The sequence below is a fragment of the Rasamsonia emersonii genome, assembly GCF_000968595.1.
Source record: "Rasamsonia emersonii CBS 393.64 chromosome Unknown ctg1118621760514, whole genome shotgun sequence".
In the NCBI taxonomy this organism is placed as follows: Eukaryota; Fungi; Ascomycota; class Eurotiomycetes; order Eurotiales; family Trichocomaceae; genus Rasamsonia; species Rasamsonia emersonii.
The window spans coordinates 1-22,514 of NW_013562946.1; the positions used below are offsets into that span (position 1 = coordinate 1).

At 49.3% G+C, this 22,514-nt stretch overlaps 6 protein-coding genes across 6 annotated transcripts; 4 read left to right on the plus strand and 2 right to left on the minus strand.

Annotated features, from left to right (window-relative positions):
- Positions 1-2,674: 2,674 nt before the first annotated feature.
- Positions 2,675-4,100, minus strand: T310_7193 (uncharacterized protein; the record flags this gene model as incomplete). Its single annotated transcript, XM_013469998.1, has 2 exons — positions 2,675-2,796; positions 2,855-4,100. 2 exons carry the CDS (start codon positions 4,098-4,100, stop codon positions 2,675-2,677), a joined length of 1,368 nt encoding a protein of 455 aa, XP_013325452.1.
- Positions 4,101-5,146: 1,046 nt separating this feature from the next.
- Positions 5,147-8,783, plus strand: T310_7194 (uncharacterized protein; the record flags this gene model as incomplete). Its single annotated transcript, XM_013469999.1, has 9 exons — positions 5,147-5,261; positions 5,501-5,577; positions 5,967-6,548; positions 6,851-6,866; positions 7,049-7,087; positions 7,143-7,403; positions 7,497-7,719; positions 7,752-7,839; positions 7,887-8,783. The coding sequence occupies 9 exons, from the start codon at positions 5,147-5,149 to the stop codon at positions 8,781-8,783; spliced, it is 2,298 nt and encodes a 765-aa protein (XP_013325453.1).
- A 1,141-nt stretch (positions 8,784-9,924) lies between these two features.
- Positions 9,925-12,330, plus strand: T310_7195 (uncharacterized protein; the record flags this gene model as incomplete). Its single annotated transcript, XM_013470000.1, has 1 exon — positions 9,925-12,330. One exon carries the CDS (start codon positions 9,925-9,927, stop codon positions 12,328-12,330), a length of 2,406 nt encoding a protein of 801 aa, XP_013325454.1.
- Positions 12,331-15,558: 3,228 nt separating this feature from the next.
- Positions 15,559-16,679, plus strand: T310_7196 (uncharacterized protein; the record flags this gene model as incomplete). Its single annotated transcript, XM_013470001.1, has 3 exons — positions 15,559-15,708; positions 15,915-16,338; positions 16,414-16,679. The coding sequence occupies 3 exons, from the start codon at positions 15,559-15,561 to the stop codon at positions 16,677-16,679; spliced, it is 840 nt and encodes a 279-aa protein (XP_013325455.1).
- A 67-nt stretch (positions 16,680-16,746) lies between these two features.
- On the minus strand, positions 16,747-18,237 carry T310_7197 (Isocitrate dehydrogenase (NAD(+)); the record flags this gene model as incomplete). The annotated part of the gene is made up of 5 exons (XM_013470002.1): positions 16,747-16,804; positions 16,943-17,785; positions 17,851-18,020; positions 18,102-18,142; positions 18,189-18,237. 5 exons carry the CDS (start codon positions 18,235-18,237, stop codon positions 16,747-16,749), a joined length of 1,161 nt encoding a protein of 386 aa, XP_013325456.1.
- A 1,246-nt stretch (positions 18,238-19,483) lies between these two features.
- On the plus strand, positions 19,484-21,558 carry T310_7198 (uncharacterized protein; the record flags this gene model as incomplete). The annotated part of the gene is made up of 2 exons (XM_013470003.1): positions 19,484-19,892; positions 19,922-21,558. 2 exons carry the CDS (start codon positions 19,484-19,486, stop codon positions 21,556-21,558), a joined length of 2,046 nt encoding a protein of 681 aa, XP_013325457.1.
- Positions 21,559-22,514: the final 956 nt, after the last annotated feature.

Sequence of the window (22,514 nt, forward strand, 5' to 3'; positions counted from 1 at the left end):
ACGCAGCACAGCAGGCTGATCAATGCTTTTTACAGAAAGCAGAACAGCACGTTGCCAGATCGACTTGCAGGTGACCAGCTGTCTGGCATCCAGCGTGGGAGGGTTCCTGGTGGGAAACGAGTGCCGACTCCGAGACAGCCGTAAGCCGGGACCCGGAGAGCGAGGGGCACGGCGATAACACTTGGCCTAGTAGAATAAATTCTCGTAGCGTGCTAGTCTCTACGTGACTGCTAGATATCAGATAAAGTTCTGGAATAATAATAATTATTATTAATAACTATATTAATAACTACAGGAGGGCCTACGGACTACTCTAGCAGTTCCGTAAACAAAGAAAAAATTAGCAGTCGGCCGAAGGCTAAAGGGATCTGCTCTCCTGGCGCCAAGATGTCTATTTTTTTCTCGAAGCGGCTCTGAAGGCACAATTTGCATTTGCATTGCAGCGCGACGATTGGTCCAGCCAGAGCAAGCGAGTCCTTTATCGATAAGCGTGCTCGGCGAATCGTTCCTCCGAAATTACATCTTCCCGTGACCGTGTTTGCCCTACGCTGGAGCCCTAATTGGCGGTATTTCCTATTCGGATCATCGCCCGGCCTGCATCACGTGGCGGACTCGGTGCTGATCACATGATAGCTGCAGTCATGCTGCCTGTTCAACACCTGACCAGGCTATTACTCCATATTAATTACGACTGCATCACTGATACCTGCGAGCCTTACCATCAGACTGTTAATAAGGATCAGTGCTTTCTTCGCAACTCCCACGCCATACATATCCTTTCCATACTTTCTCTCCGACATTAGTTGAACAGCGCAGACTGGATAGTCGCCGCCCAGCATGGTATCTCCGCCTCTACCCAACTACTACTACTACCTCGGTGCAAGGACGCGCGATCGCTGACAGGACTGTTTCTCTCACAGCTCGGCCGACTGACCCACTACGCATTTGACGCGGTGCTGAGTATGTTTCCAGATAAATATCTAGATGATAAAGACCTGGCTAACCATTCTATTCTGTATAGTCTCCGCCTTTCTCGCCGGCATCAAGCGATCCACCGGCCTCACGTAACTCTCCCTTCCTCCCTCCCTTCCAAAACATCAAAGGAAAAATATAGCAAAGCAAAAGACGAATTCGCTAACATGAACCGTCCCATTTTCGCCCGCCCGTACTGCCTGCTTGCCTACCTGCCTGCATCGCATGCATGGCATGGCATGGCATGCATGCGTACGGAGCGAGGCGAGCAGAGATAAAAAAAATGGGACCCGTTCACAGCCCCAGTCTGAACTCGGACAAGCTCACCGATAACAAAGACATTAAGCGATGGGTTGAGAACTACCTCGGCGTCGGCGAATGGATCATGGACCAGTCTGTTGCGGTTCTGGGCTCGTCGCCCTGGTTTGAGCGACGGCGTTGATTGAGAGGGGTAGGCAGGCAGGCAGGCCTCTCTCTCTCTCTCTCCTGGCTCGAAATTTGATCGATCGGTTATGGTTGTTTTTTGTTAGAGCAGAGCCCTTTTTCTCTTCTTTTCTTTTCTGGAAGAAGAATCCAACCCTATCTCATCCTTCATCCATCCATGACATGTATACGCACGCAGGACTGGACTTGATTTGACTTCGGAATGGTCAGGAACCATTTCACGTCTCCGCTTTTTTTCTTCTGTTTCGTTTCGTTTCCACCGACGAGCCCTCGCGACGTACTGTGCACACTGAGATAACCCGACACGATGACGACACCTCTACCTACCCTCTACGAGAAGATTGAAGACTGGCTAAGATGCGATGATAGGGATTATAGCAGTGTCAGGGCAGGAAAAGGAAGTCGGTTTTTTTTTATGTCTTTCTTTTTCTTTCCAAACTGCTTGTTCTCTATGTACAGAATCATTACCATCCATTATAAGGATACGACTTGTGCAATCTGGCGTTGGGAGCCCTGCGCTTTTTGTTTTGTGTTATGTGTGTCTGTCGTCAATTCTTATCGTGGTTGAAACTCCCTTCTACTATACTACTACCACCACCACTTTCTGATTGATTGATTGAATGATTGTGTAGCCATTTTTGGTTTTCAAGAAAATACAATTATGTTATATTATACGAATACTGAATGAATACTGCAGAGTACTAGTAGTATCATTTTTTTTACCCTCTGAATGAACCGCTCTATATTCGCAAAACCCACGTTCTTATTAATTGATATTATCAGTTTCATGTTTCACGTTCCATGTTTCTTGTTTCTAGTATTCATGACCTAATAATAACCTATTGGCAAAAAAAAGATAACTCCTCTCTTTCCTTCAATCAATCCTCCTAGTAACTAACTAGGTAGTAGGTAATGCAATCGACGCGTTGCTAGAAGAAAGGAAAATACAGGATGAATCCCGGAATGAATGAAGACTGGAAAATAGAAGATAAAAAAAAAAGGTAAGGAAAAGGGAAGGGAAAATATATACCCTAGAAATAGAATGCCATTATGCATGCGTGTCTGCCTGTCTGTCTGTCTGTCTGTACAGTACAATACCATTTGAAGGGAAGAACAACCATCAGATAGGTCATCAGACAAAGCAATCTTCTCGCGGAAAGGTTGCTAAGAGAGAAGAGACTCTGGCTAGGAATGTTGTTCAAGTCTCGGATAACTCAAGTCGGGGTGCTGGGGGTAATGTATAGTGTAGCTGATGACTTCAGCTCCGCAGCAACTGATCAATGTCTACCCGGCGGAAGAAAGATATGTGGTGCATAGCCTCCCAGTACTGGGCGACGCAGTCGTGCGAGATGAGGATCAGTTGGGCGTCGATGAACTGATCTGAACGGACGCGTTAGAACTTGCAGAAACGACATTCTTGCCAGACGTATGTACGTACCGTTTCTGAAATTTCGGGATGCGATATGACCCTTGCTGCGTACGATTCTGGCTCCTTGGAAGATGCGTTCTTCCGCGATGCGGATCAACCCATCGGGTCCAATGTCCTCCGCCACAAAGGAGATTTCACCGCGAGGCACGTTCGGATCGCCCGTGAGTTTGATCCCTTCTAGACGGCCCTGTTCGATGACCTTGTCCTCTTCAGTTGTGTTACTGCCGGCCGCGTTGCCATCCTGCTCCGAAGACGCTGACGAGCTGCTGGCTTGTCCTGACGCCGGAGCCTTGTCTCGCTGGACGAAGAGGAGGAATTCGCAGCCGTGAAACGAATAATCACCCACCCATATTCCCTGGTAGGGTTTCTCCTTCGTGGGCGTGTAGAGCTTTGGGTCTAGAGTAGCAAACGTCGATAGGTTTTCCTGGCTGCCAGCCGGGAAGATCGGGATACCTATCCGGAAATGTGCCCATTTCCTGACTCGAAAGGCTGATTCAGAAACCGGCCCCAGATGAGACTGCGTATTCCCTGCACCGTCCACACCGCGGGAGCGATACACGCGGTTCTCGCTCGGAATGTTGACCGGCGGCCACAGTTGCTCCAGGCGAGCCGCTGAATGATTCCCGTGCACGTTCTCGTAACATAACGAAAAGGAGCTGTAGATGTTTTGCGACTCCGCAGCCATCGGCATGCGAAACTCACCATGGACATACTGACGCTGGCGAGGTCGGACGCATGTGGGGTTCTTCAAGAGCAGAACTGGATCGTCGAGCCAGAGCCGGACTTTGGGGGTAAACGTTTCTATTAATACGGTGGGATCCCATTCCCACTGTCTGATCTGCTCTCGTCCCTTTTCGGCGACCAGACGGAATCCCTCGATCACGCCTCTCCGATTATCGTAGCGCGCCAAGATCAGCTTCCCAGTGTGCTCATCGTCCGAGAACCAAATTTTATTTCGCGGAACGAACCAGTACGGATGGTGTGCGATGTAGAGCCTGCGGAAGGAGTCGAAGGGGCCAGGATCTTTGATCTTGACCGGGAGGTTCGCGTTCACCAGGTCCGCCCAGAGGAGATCATTGTTGCCGTGCTCCAAGAGAGTCCGACACGTGGACGACACGAACGCCAGGTCTGTAGCGGGCAGGTAGGAGAAAATCTGGTGGAGGAGCTCTGCAGGAAGGTCGAGGAGGGTGGTCGTCCTCTTCGACGGGAACTCGGGATCAGGCAATGTCTCGTTCCGGTCCGTCGCGGCGGGCATGATTGAGGGGCCCTCTGAAGCCATTGCCCACGTCGCAGGGATGTTTCCCTGCACCCGTTATTGCTGGAGTATCCGGACTGTAGGGAGTCAACCTGCGCAAGGTAGGAGCGAGCACGTTTCCTGCATTACGGGTCCGTCAACGAGCATGTGAACTGGGGCATTGTTTCAAATGGGAAATTGGAATGAACAGAGAATTGGTCCGGCGCCTGGCTCAACAGGACGAAGGACAATTGTCAAGACGATCGATGTGGTGGGCTGCAGTGGGCAACAATTGAATTTGGCACTCAAAATGACATCACGGGCCGATCGACTGGGAGAGGACGCAGCAGCAGCGAAGACCGGAGCATGCTGCTGTTACTGCTTCTTCCTTCTGTGAAGAATATTATTAATGATCTTCGGTGAACAGGTAATCAAAATGCTCGAAGCTGAGCAGACGCTCGAGAAAGGTTAGCAAGAGTCATGTTGGCGGGGTCGGCCTGTCGCCGAGCTGGCGGGCGGGGAAATCGCTCTGTCCGCACGTCCGCAATTGGATTCGACTAGGGCGAGCAGTCGATATAAATGCAGAGGTATTCAGTTCAGAGAGCATTAAACCTGGATTTAAGACTGGCTTCCTCGATTAACGGTCTCTGATAAGATGCGAATCCTAGGAAGCGTTACTGCAAACCTAAGGCTGCAAGGCAGCAGCCTATAACGGCATTTCTTAAGGCTGAAGACCAACCCGTATACCTAATCTAGTTGTTCAGTACTTTTCGGATATTTCTCGAGAATTTCACCCAATAAGGTAGATCCCATGATTTTATACTTTTTTTAAGGACACAGATTGACCTTGATGCGACTTGCTAGATTCGCGTAGATGTCCTATTTCCTCAGGTCAAGCCGGCATGCTAAGAAGACGCGTCGCGACTCGCAGACACTACTTCTGGTCTTGGTAATATTTTAGCAAGAACGCTACTTTATATACGGACAAGCTCAGAAGGACTTTGTTCTTAAGAATCGACACGCTGTACGGCGTAAGCTCGATCCAGAAGCAAAATAGCGCGTGCAGAATGAGTCAAGTATGGACCAGCAATGATACTGAGTATAGAGTTAGCAGTAAGGAACTACCTCCAAAGTCTGTAAGTTGGAAAAATGACGCTGCCAACGCTTTCACCTTGGTTAAGGGTTAGACCATTCACTGCATGATTGACTTACTTCACTCGTGGGATGTTCCCGCTTAACTGCTGCCTGCTAAGGCGTCTCACCAGTCGTCGTTCGATCGTTTCTTTTCTTCTTTGCACCTCACACCGCGTCTGGCTTGACTCCCACTCGTACCGTGTTCCCATTCTTCGTCCTCTGAGGTCGCTGTTTTTCCCTTGAAACGATCCCATTAAGCGACAGGTGCTATAGAAACTCCATTCTAGTTTCCCACCAGCAGCCTAACTTTCATCTTCTTTACGATACCACCTGCACCGTTAAACAAGTTTCTTCCTCTTCAAAGGTAGGATCCTGCTGTATCTTCCCACTCCGTCACTCTGGCTGAAATTCGAAGGCTAGCTCTGCGCGAAGACTTAACATGCTTTTCTGGGAGCTGCTACCGCCATAGGAAGTGAATCTCAAACCTTGATTGCCGTCAGCTTGGTTTCGATTCATTGATCCGATGTTGTCGCTCGTTGGAGCAGCATTGCCATGTCGAATAATATATTTGCGGATTACTCAATTCCGCCCAGAAGCCGACACGATTTTACGACTTATCACAATTTCAGGAAGTTTCTGGAGGAATCACTCAAGGCCTGGCAAGATGGACATGGACGTCAGTACATCGCCGCGCAGAATATTACTCCTCAAGTTATCGAATGGATAGACAAGAAGCGCCATGATCTTCCATAGATGCGGCTGCACTACGACGAGAGCCATGAAAGGCTAGTCATAAAACTGGCTAGCATCGTCCATGATATGGCGTTTACAGAGTTTCGAGCTATGCTCGAGGAACATTGCCGAAATGTGGGAATCTCGCGTTATGATCTAAAATCAATGGGGAGTGGACGACAGCTGGGAATCACTAGAGCCAAGGAACCGGATGAGAGCTACAAGCCTAGCAATAGGACCAGCGTAACTGACAAACCTTCATTCGTCGTGGAAGTTGGTCTAAGCGAGACCATAAAGGAGTTAAGAACTGACGCCCATTTCTGGCTGACCCAGACGAATGGGAAAACTCGTCTTGTGTTGCTTATCCACGTCAAGCGCAACGACAAAACTCTCCAGCTTGAACGTTGGGAGATGAGGCCTAATCCATTTCCAATTCGTGGACAGAACGCTCTTCGTCCTACCTGCGTCCAGTCCTTAACTCTCACCTTGCAGGGTGTAACCGATGCCCCATTAATCCTCCCGGTGGATTTGATGTTCGACGTTGTTCCGCCCAACGTTGCAGCGACAGAACTGCAGTTCAGTGTCCAGGAGCTGCAGACCTTTGTTTGTGAATACTTCAGAATGACCCAATAACGCCAATGATGATACGAAGTCGAGAAATGAGGTATTGCGCATCGCTTTCTGTTTGATGATACATTTAAAAGAATGGGATCGAGGTTTTTCTCAACACCTCTGTATCTTAGGGCTTTAGGAATTCATTTCTGGAAAATGAAAAAGAATTTTTCAATTACATGAATCAGATGAACCCATTAATTATCTATTACTATCTCTAAGAATAGATGATGACAAAGTACTTGACGCTGAGGCTGGGGAATACATTAGTTTTGAATTTTGATTAAGTACAGTATATCTCTATAGTCTGTAAGTCAGGGGAAATGACGCTCTTTTTAGCGTCAGTTGTTGCTGCTTTTTGAATCCTTTCTTCTCACATAAACAAAAGCCTTGCTGTACGTACAATGCCAGTGAGCTATACAATGTGCCACAACTTCCTTTGACTATGAATGCGGTTCGCAATAGACTCTCTCAAATGACTTTATCGCCAGCAAAATCCATTGCCAGGAGAATCTCATTGACTTGTCATGGTATGTCTTGGTGAATCCCAGGATAGATGCTCTTTTCTGAACGCTTTACCTCTAGGTGAGCCTGTCCAGTATGAACAGCTTTTCGAATATACAAATGGGCGATTTCTTGTCAACGAAGTACGTGAAACAGCAAAGCGCTACGCCAGGTTTGATGTCGATGCTCTTTGCACACTGGTTTCGTCCCTGCCTTCGGTTTCTTCGCCAATATCTAAGATTGATAAAATGGAGGGCGGTTTCAACAAAGCTTTATTGATGACTGCGGAGAATGGGAAGAGGTCATTGCAAAGATACCGTGTCCTAAACTTGTACCACCAAAGTATTGCACCGCATCTGAAGCGGCTGTTATGGACTTCGGTAAAGTTCGTCTGGCGCTTGAAGAAACGGGATTGCTAATATTGTTAATTTACAGTGAAGTGCTACACGTCTGTTCCGGTCTCCAAAGTCCTTGCGTGGAGTGCTGATGCTTCAAACCCTGTGGGTTCCGAATACATTGTCATGGAGAAATCTCCAGGCAGACAATTAATAGAAGTGTGGGGCGAGATGGATCAGTTGAGTCGGTTCAAACTGATTCAGAATCTGGCGCGGCTGGAAAGTGATCTGGCTTCGATAAAGCTTCCCGGTTACCGGAACCTGTATTTTTGTGACTCGTTGCCCCGACATCTAGGCAACCGTGGATGATGTGTATTGCATTGGTCCGGCGTATCATGACTCGTGGTTTCCGCAATTTGGAGATGAGAACCATGCTGGTCCATGTGAGTTGAATCTTCCCAAACACCGCCAGACTTGCCCTTCCTGACAGCGAGCTTTCGCAGGGACTGACGTTGGCCTCTCCTTGGCCAACCGAGGAGTTTGGCATATCCAAAATTCTAAACCTGCTATTGCCTGTGGCCCACACTACGGCTCTAAAGATGACCATCTCCAGGCATTGGGAACTGCTATGAAAGTTATGCCGATAGTGGCAGCACATCCTGCTCTACAACGCCTTTCTAAGCCAACGCTCTGTCATGCTGACCTTCACCTCGGTAATATATTCGTCTCCGAGCAAGACCCGACGATGATTGTCGGTATAATAGACTGGCAGTTCTCCTTAATCATGCCTGCTTTCACGCAAGTTCAGTGGCCGACGTTTCTTAACCCACCTGAGAACTATCAGGAGGGTATGGTCAAACCAGAGTTGCCTGCAAACTTCGACGAAATGGACTCTGATGAGAAGGCGTTCGCCATATCGGAGAGAAACCAAGCAATGCTGGCAAAATGTTATGAAGCGGCACTTACTAGGCATCATCTCGAGTCGTACCTGGCCTTGACTCGGGTCGACCCTAGCATCAGTCACCTGTTTTCATCTTCTGAGAAAACATACAAGGATGGTGTAATACCTCTCCGCGACTCCCTGGTTCAGATTTCTGAAAACTGGCACCAAATGGGCCTTCCTCAATCGTGTCCTTACCTGGTTACGTGCGAGGATTTATCAAAACACAGGCAGGAGCTTCATCGGTATAGAGATTGGCACAAGCTATGGGGATATACTCAGGAACTGTTACACACGGATAAAGACGGCTGGGTACCACCGCAGCTCGACTTTGACAAAGTTAAGGCAAAACACGATGAGTTATTTCAACTTTACATACAGAAGGAAGCAGCAGAAACATCAGAAGATGAGGTAAAGAGTCTTTGGTTTTATGTTGATAGAGATTGAGGAAATGATAGGAAAAAAATACAATTTACTAAACCCATTGGGAGATCAGGGATAGGTGGAAGCCGTGTATAGGGTTGATCGATACAGCGGTAAGCCCCCCACATGCGACAATTCGTTGAGAATCGACGCTGAGGAATGGGAGTTTTCGAATAAGCGCCGAATTTTTTTTAAAAAAAAAAGAACTACTGCTCAATAACCTACATATATCCCTTAGTTTACCGCAGACGCTATCATTTCCCACATGTTCACCAGATGCAAAGACACCCAGCCCATTCTGAACAAAAAAACGCGTCACGTCAAAAAAAAAATAAAAAAAACAAGCAAGTAATACAATAATACTCCGTAAAACACACTAAAATACAATAGACCAATGTCTCATCATTTTCCGATAGATCAGCTGCGCCCCACATGGCGCTACGGCTATCGACCCCGGGGTTTGTTTACCTTTTCCGAATCGGGTAATATTGATCAATGTTCGCAGAAGACCGCCTGCAATTATGGAATAGATGGGGCTTTGATGGAGACTGCTGCCTGCGAGCAGTGAGCTTAATGATAAATCGATCCATTTCTTCTTATGTTCTTGTGGTGTTCTCCGTATTTTTGAAATCAATTATTGGCCGTGAATTTCCCTCAATTCAGTCCAAGATTCTGGGAGTCGCGTAAAAGTCTGGTCGAATTGTTTATTTACGTCTTTCCTGTTCCTTATTATAGGTACTTTTGGAGGCCTTTAGCCTCTAAACGCTAGGCCTGGCTGTTCCAACTGGATCCTAATCGGTTCCTTATCGCGTCTTGATAGGACTTCTCCAGCCGTTCTGTTGTTCAACTCACGGGGTCATTCGACCTTCCCCTTCAAAGTTCTCACTTGCTGTTAGCACTTCTCAACCTTGTATGTACTGGTTCCACGTCAATTGTTAGGTCGATCGCTGGTCTTGCATTTTGAGGTGAGATCTCCCAGACATGCTGCTAAGTCCGCCGATGTCCTTGATCTGGAATCTGGTGTTTTCCTGCCTTGCTCTGCTTTGTGCATTTTCAAGTCAGAACGCGCTGCTAATTGGCCTGAATGGCAGATTGGAATAAAGCGGTGTTGAGACAAATTCTAAAATAGACCAACGGCCTCAATCAAGGCCAACTGGAGTCGGCAATGGTGTCGGGCTCGGAAAACGCCTCTGCCACGACGCGTCGCAAGCGAAGTCACAGCTCCTCGTCACGTCGCGAACGAGACCGCCAATTGTCAAACAGAAGAGCAATTAAGACATGGTTGAATACCCGCAAGAATGCCCAGATCGCAGTCGAGAATCCTGCGGTACCTGAACCATGCGCGACCACGCCGCAGAAGCCACGGAAGAAAGTTCGCTTCTCAGACCCGGGTCCCCAGTTGAAGAATTCCATGGCAGGGACTGATTCCACCGGACTGACTCCGGCACTCCTGCGGACGTCCTTTGATGAATCAAACCCGGACCCTGAAGACCCTGAAGAGCCTGAGATGCGAACCCCGAGCCGCCGATCGCGACGACAATCGGCTCCGCTTCCAGAAACAAACAACATCCTTGACCCGGCATTCCCCATTGAGCGCAATCCGGCTCCGGCTCGCGTGTACCAGTTCACTCCTCTCCGCCAGATCCTCGACCAGCGGACTCAGAGAAGAATTCGACGGGTTGGTTTGAGCGACGAAGTTAACAAGATCGAACGGGAAAAGAGAGCGGCTGTAAAACGCGAACAGGCACGAGAGGCCGAGCTTGCTGCATTAAAGCGGGAGTTGGAAGCTGTCAAAGCAGCGAAGGAAGGGGACACCCTTATTGCCGATGGGGAGACGACGCCCTCCGTTTTCTATAAAATTGGCAAGCTGGAGGCTGAACTTCGACGCCTGAGAGAAGAAGCCTCGACATCTGCGGACCAACAGAAGACCGGTGATGGAATCGGCGAAGGGGACACCATCATGATTGAAGATAGTACCATCGCCGATGACATGGTGACTGTATCTAGCTCTCCCATTCTTCGAGCACAAGATCAGTCGGAACAGCTGCCGTCGACTTATGTGTCACTCTCCAATGACGAACAGCCAGTGACTATCGACGCATCGATTCAGGTTTCAATGCCAGACCAGTCCCATGAAGCCGAAATGCGCTCGCTGGCTCTCGACCTCGAGGCCGCTAGAAGGGAAAAACTCAATCTCTTCAATGAATGGCAAGCCCAGATCTCGCACACAAGCCACGCCAGTCCACATTCTTCTCGAGCGTCCTCACCTCCGCCGGACTTTATGAGTCAGATCGTCCCAACGTTAAAAGCGGCTCTCACCCGGGCTTCAGACGCTTGTCATGCACTGGAGACGGTACGAAATGAGCTTTCTAGCATGGGGTTTTCCGGCTCCAATCTGGATGAGACCATCGCAGGAATGCGCCAGAGCTTCCGATCAGCTCGACTAGAGCTCGAGCGGGCCCTGCCGGGAGAAACTGCCAATGCGAGCCTGAACAACGGACATGCTACCCTGAGGGCACTAGTCGAGCGAGTCAAACACCTGGTGCAGGACCTGCAGGACGAGCGCAAGCGCCACTCGAGCCTCATGAGTCAAGAGAAGGCCTTGCGCAGTCAATTCGACACGTGCCTGCTTCGATACGAGGCAGCGTCGAAGAAGATCCAGCAGCTGGAGGAGACTATCGACACGTCTGCGGGCGATATGCTACATACACGGATGCGAATGCAGCAACTCGAAAGCGAACTCAAGGAGAAGGACATTGGGATTGACAGATTAAACGCTGCGCTGGACAAATATCACAACGAGGTCAAGAGTCTCGAAGAAATTGTCTCGAAGCTGGAGGCGGAAAACGCGTCCCTGAAGAGCTCGTACGAGCAGCAAATCTCCGACTTGGAATCAAAGGTTGCTGCTGAAGAAGACAGTCGACATGCCGCCGAATCGCTCGCATCCGAACGCGAGAAGAGCATTGCCGAACTGCAGGAATTTGTCCAGCAGAATCGGATTCGCGTCTGCGATCTGATCGCCAAAGTCGAGTGCCTCGAGAAGGAACGCAAGGAGGTGGTCGAATCGATGGAACAGAAGGCCGCTCAAGAGGTTGGATCCTTGAACGTGCGCCTCTCCGAATTGACAACCGCTCTGGAAACGGCCAAGATGGAGATCGACAAACTGCGTCGCAAAAACTCGGGTCTGGAAGATCGAATCTATCTGGAGACTGAAGCCCGCGAGCGGTTAATCCGTAATATTCTGGACGCCATCAACGCAGAAAGCCGGAGCGCGAAGGTCCGCACCGCGAATTGGAAGCTCAGATCTGACGAGCTTGAATCGGAACCACACCTGCCTGGAAGCGAACCCATGACGCCCGTTAGAGCGAGCACGAACAAGTTTGCCAACGTCCAGATTGGACGAGGCAAGAACCGGAGGAAGAGGCTCGACAGCGGGATTGGCATTCTGACCGAGGAAAGCGACATTAATGAGGATAATAATGGCGACGGCTGTCATGTTGAGCCTTCCTCGGATTTTGACTTGGATGGACCTGTTCCCAATTCTGATGCTGTTGCTGCCGATGCAGAATAGACAGCTATGTTTCCTTTTTCATCATTTTCCTTTGTCCCATTGTATCATTATCTCGTCAGAGTCGCACCTTCAAGCAGATGTGTATATTTGTAATTAGGGCTGCAGCCAGGAAATCATTGTCAGGAGTACGCATGTAATATAATCAAATTATTTCTTAATTTTTCTTCCTTTTTTCAACCACATTTTACGTCAGAGAATACCTTGGGGACGAATTGGACATTTAGGTTAGCTGCAGATCTACTTAGGGTCTAGGGCCCGGGACTAGGACTGGTATCTCAACTCCTTCGCTCGGATAGTAAGAATCCTGCCAGATAGCCTATATGCAGACACTCTCCCGCTTGCCACCTCGAGGAAATGATTTTACTACCGTCCGTGATTCACATCGATTGGCGTAAACCCGAATTGACGGCGAATGGACAAGGAGAAAAAAAAAACGTGTGGAGGCGATTTGGAACTCGCACATTCAGTCTTGTATCATTATACACAAACAAGGCATAATAGTTCATACATCGTAGACATCGTGATACATTCCTCATTATCAACACCTCGTCCTTCACATCTTCCCCAGGCGACGATGGATGATCACAACGAGAGCAGGCAATTCTGCCATTCCCATCCCGCACAGAAGGAGTTCAGGTTCAGACGTCCTTCAGGCCCAACTACAGAAATCGACCACCCTCTGCGTGAGATGGAAATTGCAAAATTGCCTGCTCTCGTTGAGATAACCCACCCTCGCCTTCGTCGCCTTCGTCGCCTGATCCACCCTCTTCAGCCTCCACTTGACCCTGGTCCCGAAATCGACCAGGGCCATCAGCTGCGCCCACCGGCATGTCTGCAGCCGCAGAGGCTCGCCGCTCTTCCACAGCCTGAGTCGGACGCTCAGCGGCTGGGATTTGGGCAGGCGTTTGAAGATGCTCTCTAACGGCTGCAGACGTGCCGTGAGCTCCTCATCCCACCGGCGCATATATGCCGCTTCGAAAAAAGATGTGCGATTCCATGCGGCGGAGGTGTTTTCTTGTTTCATCCGTCTGCAGGGCAAGAAAACGGATTGCGTTCTGGATTGAAATTGCGTATGTCAGTTCATCATGTCTTTTTGAATGTCAAACCAAGATGAGCGAATAGAGGACAAGCCACGGTTGGGGATTGAAAGTGGATAGCAGCATACCTTCTTGTTTGCCTTTGACCTTGGGCAATATAAAAACGTGTTCTCTCTCCAGAAAATGCGCAACGCTGCCTCTCTCACGGCTTTCGAAGTGGCCAGCGGCGCCAGGTCGCTGCGGGTGATGCTTGTCTTTCGAAAGGGGAGAGGCCAGCGCCCGCCGGTGCCGTCTTCTTCTGCGGTGATGTAGTCTGTTTGGATCGGGAGGTCCCTGACCAGCAGGAACTCCATGACGCGAGGAAGGATTTCGAATGGAAAGTCGGCCAGCGACATCCTCACCAGGAGGATAAAAAGTAAGAGAGAAGATATTGGTGGAAATGAAAGTAAGTGGTTTGGAGAGGTTTTTTTTTTTGAAGATTTCAGCACAGCTGTAGGAATGTCACGATTGCAAGACCAGTTGCTTTCGTGAGAGAAGAAAAGAATGAACATCCATCTGGATCGGTGCAAGGAGGGGTTATTTATGGGTCGAAATTTGGGCCATCTTTGTCTTCAGTGAATACAAATTTTTGGTGAATATATCGATAGAAACTTGTATTGACTTGGGGAAGGATATAATGGTATTATGGGGACTTAGTAGACAAAGAAGTAATTTAAAGGAAGTGAATGTGTTGTATAACAAGGATGGTAACAGTATTGATATATTTATAAGGTGAATAGAATGGAATAATTATAGACCCAGGTGGTAAAGAGGCTGTTAATAGCAATACGATTTAACATTATACTGTCTTATATGCAGAGATCCTGGTCTCAGACTGGCAGTTTGGTTTAGAGAACAAAGGAGAGCTGGCAAATGTGACTGAATAAAGACAAAAGGTGAATGTGGACAAAGACATTCATTCATTGCACATTGCAATCAGTCACCAATGCAGCAATTATCGAATGTTTCCCACAGCAAAGAGCTCCTCAACTTAGAATTTTTCAAGATATATTTAAAGGAATCTAGCAAAAAGGCGATATGGAATGGGGAACATAGACGATAGAAATCTGGCTATGTTGTGAGCACGAAAACCTGCTCGACGCAGGAAATAAAGCAGCCTCTCCATTGCGTTGTACACCTCAGCTTGGCCCCAAAAATTTAGCAAAATGAATTACGAAGCCTTTATTCTGAAGGCAGTCATAAGGTATCAATCGACCTTTGCTCTGTAAGCTATATGTTTCTTCTGTTATGACTCCTGTGATGGTGATGAGCATGTCACTCTACCTCTGGGACGAGGCTGAACTAGCTAGGTATTATGCATTATGCTGTACATACATATCAAAGTTGGATACTGTTTATTCGAAAAAAAAAAGGAATTTCAAAGCCATATTTCCCCATACCAAGGAAGTGGGTATCATTGCTGACACTGTTCATCTCTACTTCTGTAGAAACAAAAAAGCACAAATCTGAGCAACCCATGTTTCAAACCCTGGAAACCTTTATACAAGGTTATTATGCCAGAAACAGTTTACACCATATATACCAATCGCACTTGTGCTGGACACGGATAAACCTCAACACAATTGTCGTCTACGGAGTAGCAGTTCTCCAACCCTGTTTGAAACTGAAGCCAAGGTCAATTTTTATTTTCGATGCTTTCTGTTGTCAGGAATATCTCTTACGGTGATATTGCTCTTTACATCACATACTTTAGAGCGTAAGACTATGTAGACTGTCGCGAGTTGCCTTTTTAGGATTTTTAGTCATCTTCCTTAAATAGTAAATTCCAGGGACCAATTGGAAGCTTTTCTGATCTCCCGCTGCAATGACGTTGTTCGCCGCACCAACAACAGTTCTGGAACCGCCACTCCATCTCTTGACGAGTTCTGTCATAAGATGGAGCGTTCAGACAAGCCGGAGACTTGACGCGGCCTCTGCGCCACAGGAACAGAAACCGTCATGGTTTCGGGTCTCCGTGGATCGTTCCAGCCCGAAGGCAGTTGAGTCCTAGTTCCCTCGATAAGAGCTGCGTATCAAGCTTACACTCCGCATCTTTCTTGTCCTCCTCTGTAGAGGATCCGGAGCTCTTCTTTTCTTCTATTATATATACTCTTGTCAATGTACCTGTCGCATCCCAAACCTGCTTGCAGCCATGTGGCGAGGAACCGGCAGAGGCACCAACACCACCGAATATCGCCTGAAGGTCACGGCAGGGCCAGAATATCATCCCTCCACGCACCAGGTTGTTCCTGTCAATTCAGACAAGACGTTGAGAATCGAGAACTCGCGTGCAATCGTCAACGTATGTGTACGAATTCAAGGCTATACCGGTACAGTAACATCCGCATTTACCTGCCCCTATGACTATACCATGACGATATCAGGCCGGTCATCTAATGTAACGATCCAGGCTTGCCCAACAACTCTCCTAAGACCAGCCGCTATTTCTCCCACAACCTCCACCTGAACGATCAGTATTCAATCTGCTTCTCCCTCATCCCCAAACAGACCGTGTCGGGTGATGACCTTGTCTTCGGAAACGACTTTGAACGGCCCATTCGCGATCGCCTTCCCCCTGGCTTCAACACCGCGCTTCGCATCGTTAAATGGGCAATCGATCCCGCCTTGGACGGAGACCCTTACGCGGACAAACCGTACATGTACAGTCCCGGTTTATCATCTTGGAACTATTTTCGCATCGGAGACAAGATCGACCCGGCGAAAAAAGGTAAGGTGCTCAACTTGCATAGTGACGTGGTCGAGGAAGGCGCCGAGGGCAGCGGGAAAGAAGTTCGGAAGTCCTTCCAGATCCCTGACGACCCGGGCCAGCGAAGGAAGTATTTCCTGGATGAGGGAAATCGAAAAAAGTTTGTGTTCGAAGAAGGCAGGATATACCTGATAGATTTTGGAAACCCTTATTTGGGATTCAATGGTTCGGAATTCCTTCCAAACGACCTTTTTTTTTCTGTTTAGCCCTCCTCTAACATCCATGCTGTGTCTATCTTAGATTTCACCCTCCGCCTTCCTGGCTTCCACCTACAAGTAGCCAAGTACATCGACGAGAAGAACCATAAGTTGCGATACACGCTGAAAAACAGACGCACCGGAGATGTCTACTTCGTCGTTCTCCTCACCCTTCTCGTTCACGACTCCAAGGAAGAACTCAGCGAGAGAACGACTGCTGGGGTCGCGATCAGAGACGGTATTGACCGGCATAAAGATGGCAAGGAAGGGAAGTTTGACTGGGAAGAAGATCCCGATAACAACGATTGATCCTGAGCGAATAATTCCCAAATTTTTTTTCATCCCTGAGAGAAAGGAATGACGTATTTGCAACCCTCTATAAGTTGGGCGTTAAGTTTATGGGTGATATCGGTCTAGACATACAACTTGCATACCTGGATAGATGGAGTAGATATATATTCATATTGTTCTCATGTTGATGTCATGTACGAGTTTTATTTCATTGTCGCATAGCTGAAGAGACCGCTGGCTATGTTTTGATCTATGCATCCATACGCATCAACATTTCTTACAGCCTCTTCAGCACGTCCTCGAGCACCTCCTGAGTGGTGGCCTTCCCGCCCAGATCTGGGGAAAGCACCTTGCCCTCGTCCAGGTTGGCATCGACGGCCTCATAGATCTTCGCTGCCGCAGGCTCTTCACCCAGGAATTCCAGCATCAGCGCCGCACTGCGCAGCGTTGCGATCGGGTTGGCAATCCCCTTGCCCTCGATATCCGGAGCGCTTCCGTGGCAAGGCTCGCCGATCGCGAAGCCATCACCCACGTTGGCACTGGGGACAAGACCCAAGCTTCCAACGAGTGCCGCCGCACCATCAGACAGGATATCGCCGTAGAGGTTGGGAGCCACGATCACGTCGTAGTAAGAAGGCTGACGGAAGAGCTTGTACACCATGGAGTCGACAATCTGCTCCTCCACCTCGACCGAGCTGTATTTTTCGGCCGCCAGAGCCTCGCGAGCCGTCTCACGGAAGAGTCCGTCTGTCTGAGACAAGACATTGGACTTGTGGGTGATGGTGACCATGGGCTTGGATCGGGATGCGGTAGCGGGGGAGACATCACGGATCTTCTGTCGTCGGAGCGCAATCTCACCGGCCATGGTCGCAATGCGAGACGAGGCGCGCTGCGAGATGCGCTTGATTGCCTCCGCAACCTTACCGTTGGGACCCTCGGTCGTGGTCTCCTCCTTCACGTAGAGGTCTTCCGTATTCTCGCGAACAATAACGAGATCAATGGGCGAGCCCGTGGCGCTACCGCGGGCAGTGGTCTTGACCGGGCGCACGTTGGCATAGAGGTCCAAACGCTTACGGAGGGCAACAATGGGCGAGGAGTAGCCGGCAACTTTGGTGGTCGGGGAGCTGTAACGATACATCAATCAGCGGCTGGTCGAACAAATTTTTTCATATGCCCGGATCCTACGTACCTGACTGCTCCAAACAAGGCTCCATCGCATTCCTTCTTCAGGACCTCCACCGTCTTGTCGGGAAGAGCAGTTCCCGTACGCTTGAAGGTATCCCATCCCGCATCGAGGTCAACAAACGAGAACTTGAGACCCAATGACGAGGGCAGAGCCTCCAGAATCCGTCGACCGGCCTGTAATGCTCAATTCGACTTCGTCAATGATATGGTTCTTATTCGAAGCACAAAGCAACTTGAAAACAGGAGTATTCATACCGGGATCACTTCCCGTCCAATGCCGTCTCCCGGAATAAGACCTGCACGAGTATCATATGAGCTTCAATCACTTATATAACGTTTTACAATTCATCACTGAGGGCAATTGACCTATCCGCAGCGTTCTGGCAGCCATGATTTTTTTTCTTCTGGCGAGTCCGTTTTTCGGAGCTACCCAAGCGGTTGCGGAGATGCGACGGGCATTTTATTCGAATGCGATCATGGAAGAATATTGATCCGGACGCGTGCTCCGGGGTAGACAGACTGGACGCCGATTGGTCAATGGCAGCTGGATAACGTAATGCTAAACGGGTTCAACATTCTCGTAGCAAAATACAGAGTAAAGTCAGGAGACAAATAAGACATTGGCATCATCAGATCTAGGTCTCAAAGTACTCTTTTCAGGTGACAAAGATGTACAGGTTTGAGTGTTATCATTCTGGAACAATGCCATCTGTTGATTGTCTGGTAGATGCAGTCGGCAATTGTGAACAGCGCCGAGGTTACTTGATGTCATCAATCCACGGTTATGACACGGCCTTGCGCATGCTTGGAATGAACATTCCAGAGATAAGATAAAATACTGGCCTGACATTATCAGAGTTTTGTATGATCAGCAACCAAGGATGATGGATTGATGATATTCTGGGCTCATCCGTCAACACGGGATGGACAGCCCTTGCAGGCTCCAGGCAGGCAGGCCTTTCCGGGAAAAAAGGCAAGGAGGAAGGACAGCAAGAAAGAAGTAAAGTCTGCACGCGCACACGCGACTACAAGGTAAGGCTGCGCCGTTGCCGTCCAATTCCAATTCCAAGTCTCTGGATTTCGCTCCTTAGCGGTGGATCTCCCGAGCCCCTGAACGGCGTCCTAAGTGGCCTCCCGTGTCTCCGTCCCGCCCGCAACCGCCTGGACTACTCCGCGACCCCTGCAAAACCCCCAGGCAACGCAACGTCCTCCCATCTGCCATCTGCCACGCTGGACCTTCTTGTCCTGCGCTGTTAGCCATCTTGCATCTTTTTCTGGCAGTCCTTATCTCAAGCTTGCACTCTACCGTTGCTGCACTCCTTACGAGCTAGGCTGCGCCCTGCAGTCGCTTACCACTGTTTACCACTTTCCCTACACGTCACCCTGACGCGTTGACTCCTAGCCCATTACTCATCCAACTGCCAGAGCTCACTTATCTGCTTGACCTGCGCTCCATTTTACTTCACTCTTCTACTCAGTACATTCACGCTACTACTCGTCGCAATTTACAAGCAGTGATCCATCGATTTGTCTCCTCCTGTTTCACCGTCTCGACGACGGTCGATGGTCGACGCTCATCCTCAGTCTACACTCGCCAGCATCTGATCTAACATCGCGATTTCAACCTCCCCGCAGTCATGGCGGACACTCCAGCTTCAGGCGGTGTCCGCAGCCTCCTGGCCAAGTTCGAGAACAATCAGAACAACAGCACTTCTCCCCCCTCCCGTGGACGCTCCCCGGCTGGCTCAGACAATGCCGGGTCAGGCAGGCCGCTCTCCAAAGTGCGGGCTAGCTTCATCTCTGTTGAGAAAAGTATCCAAAATGCGCCTCCGTCTGTGTTGCGCAAATCAAATGACAGTGAGAGCTCCTCTGGGTTGAAGGAAAGTGCCATAGAAGACAATGCCAACCCAAGATCAGAGACAGTGTCGCCGACGCAAAGTGCGGAGAAATCGGTCGAGACGCCCCAAAGCACATCCCCAACGAGAACTAGCCCGAATGCTGGTGGATTGCAGGGAAACGGCATAGCGAATACGGAGAAGACATTGGGTAACCAGTCTGAGAGCAACGGTGCACAGGTCGAATCCTCCAAACCGGAGAAGACAGAGGCGCAGAAACCCACAACACCTGTGCAGAAGACATCTCCAGTCGCTCAGAAGAACGAGAAGCACCGCNGAAAGCTAAGGAAACTGCCTCGAATCGACAGGCACCAGCTTCCAAGACTGTTACGAAGCGTCCGTCCACCATCTCAGTTGCTAAAGACACCAGCGCAAGCAAACTCAACTCCAAGCCATCTCCTACCAAAGAACAGAAACCACCTACCACCTCCAAAACTTCTGAGACTCCCACCTCTCGCAGAAGCCCAAATCAGGAGAAGCCTGCAGCTGCGAAAGTCGCAGCTACGAAGTCATCTACATCCTCCCCAGCGAAGCCAGCCCGCTCTGGAACCCCGTCGCAAGACAACTCGAAGAAGACCACGCAGCATTCCTCCCCGAGACCACAGCCAAGGTCTCCAACTCGCCCTGTGCGTCTTCCTGCCTCGATGACGGCCCCAACTGCATCTTCCGCAGCCAAAATGGGAAATAGATCCCCCAGCCGTGCGGCTACACCTCGTGCGAGTACGCCGCGTGCGAGTACACCGTCACATGGACTTTCCCGAAAGCCATCCACTCTTAAAGACGAGGCGCCGTCACGATTCACGGCTCCTACTGCGTCGAGCCTTCGCAAACAGCCATCGCGTCAGTCTCTGCCCGCCCAAACCCAGGTCAACCACGAGCGACCTAAGTCCCGTGTGAGTACGGCTGGCTCCAAGGCGCCTGACGAGAGTTTCTTGGCACGGATGATGCGGCCAACGGCAAGCTCCGCGAGCAAGGTCCACGAGAAGGTGGAGCCCAGGAGCCCTCCAAAAGCCGCCAAAACAGTGCCAAAACCTGTGAAGAAGAGCGGTGATAAGGCTGCGGACCGTAGCAGGCCGACCTCCTCAACAAGCAAAGAGTCCCAGCCAGCGGAAACTTCCAAAGAAGAACCTGTCAAACAGAAAGAACCAGAGGTTGCTGTCACAGAAAAAGAAGTCCCTCCGTCCCAAGAGGAGCCCACATCTAAGGAGCCAGCAGCTGACGCTCCTAGCGCAACTGCTCTTCAGGAGTCTGAGAAGGCAGCTACTGAACCTGCTGCCGACACTGTTAAGGTCTTGGAAGAAGTTAAAGCAGAACCTACGACTGTTACTACGACTGTTCGCGACGCTGTGTCTTCTGAAGCTCCTGCAGAAGTTCGGGGTGAAGAGTCTTCGAAAGAACTCGCTACTGAAGATGCCCCGAAAGAGGCTCCTAGTGAGGCTTCTGAGGCGGCGGCTAGCAACCAGATTGAATCGCACGAGCAATCATCTGTCGAAACTGAGAAAGAGGCACCTGCAGAACCGATTGTGAAGGCTACTGTGGACGCTACTGTGGACGCTACACCTTCTGAGGCACTCGAAACTTCTGAGAAATCTTCCACGGCAAATATCACGGAATCCGGTGCAGACGCCACGGAGGGAGGATCCGGAGAGGTGCTTGCGACTGCGGAGAAGACCGGAGACAAGACATCAGAAGCACAGCCAGAAGTTTCATCCGAAAAGCCTGCTAAGGCTCCATTGGACACCGCGGCCGGAGATTCTGCAGCGCCGTTAGATGCCTCAGAACCGAAGTCGGACGAGGTGGAAGTTGGCGCGGAATAGTTTGGATATAGGTGTCTGAGTTTGTTGCATTGGAAATATCTTCCATTTTCACACATGCATATTGGCATTGAGCTTGGCATTGAATAGCTGGACCGTTGTGAAATTCTTTGAGTTTGAACTTTTTTTTTCTTGTCAAAATTGGCATTTTGTTTTCCCTTTTATTTTCTTCTCTTCTTGTTCTTTTTCCGATCAACTTGTTCATCATTTGCTTCATTGTCCCTAAGACTTTTAGTACACACTTTTTTTCTTGGTGATTCTTCTTCGTGATTTGTATGCAGAGGTGTACTACTGTTGGATTTGTTGGTGATATCCTTATCTTTCTGTGTGAGCGAGTTCCTGGTGTTTGGTGCAGGATCTCTCCGTCGTTGACTTCTTGACTTTTGTTGTTTTGTATTTGGTATTCCGAAGAATTTGTTTCTCCTTTTTAATGCGTTTGCGCCTTTGTTGTTTATATTATTATTTTCAGATGCGGGGCAATTCAGATTGTGTTCTTTTGAATCCCTTCTCTAGCAGTTTACCTTTTACCTTGTAATTGGAGTGCCGGAGTACATGTAAAGCATGGCAGCCACTGCATTCAGCTTTCAACTCGTCGAGTCGATTTTCATTAGATCTTGAGTAGTGCCACCGAGGATCATTCCTTAAAGTGCATGTACAGTACATACAGCCTACAGCATTAGTAAGATTATCCAATCGTGAAGGTCTACTTCACAGTGTAGCTGTAAAATCAATCTTTGCTACATATGATAGGACTCAACTCAGAACCGGGTACCATGCACAGTAGATAGCCCTATCTCGCTGCAGTAGTTAGTTATTGTATATACATATTTGCCTACTTGCTCTGTTCCTCCGCTCTCTGCGGGGTGCGCTGGACTGCACTTGCAGAAGGTGGGGGTAGTATCTTACTGCTTATCTACCTTAGATAGCGTGCGGAGTTGTTTTCCGCACGGCACGGCACG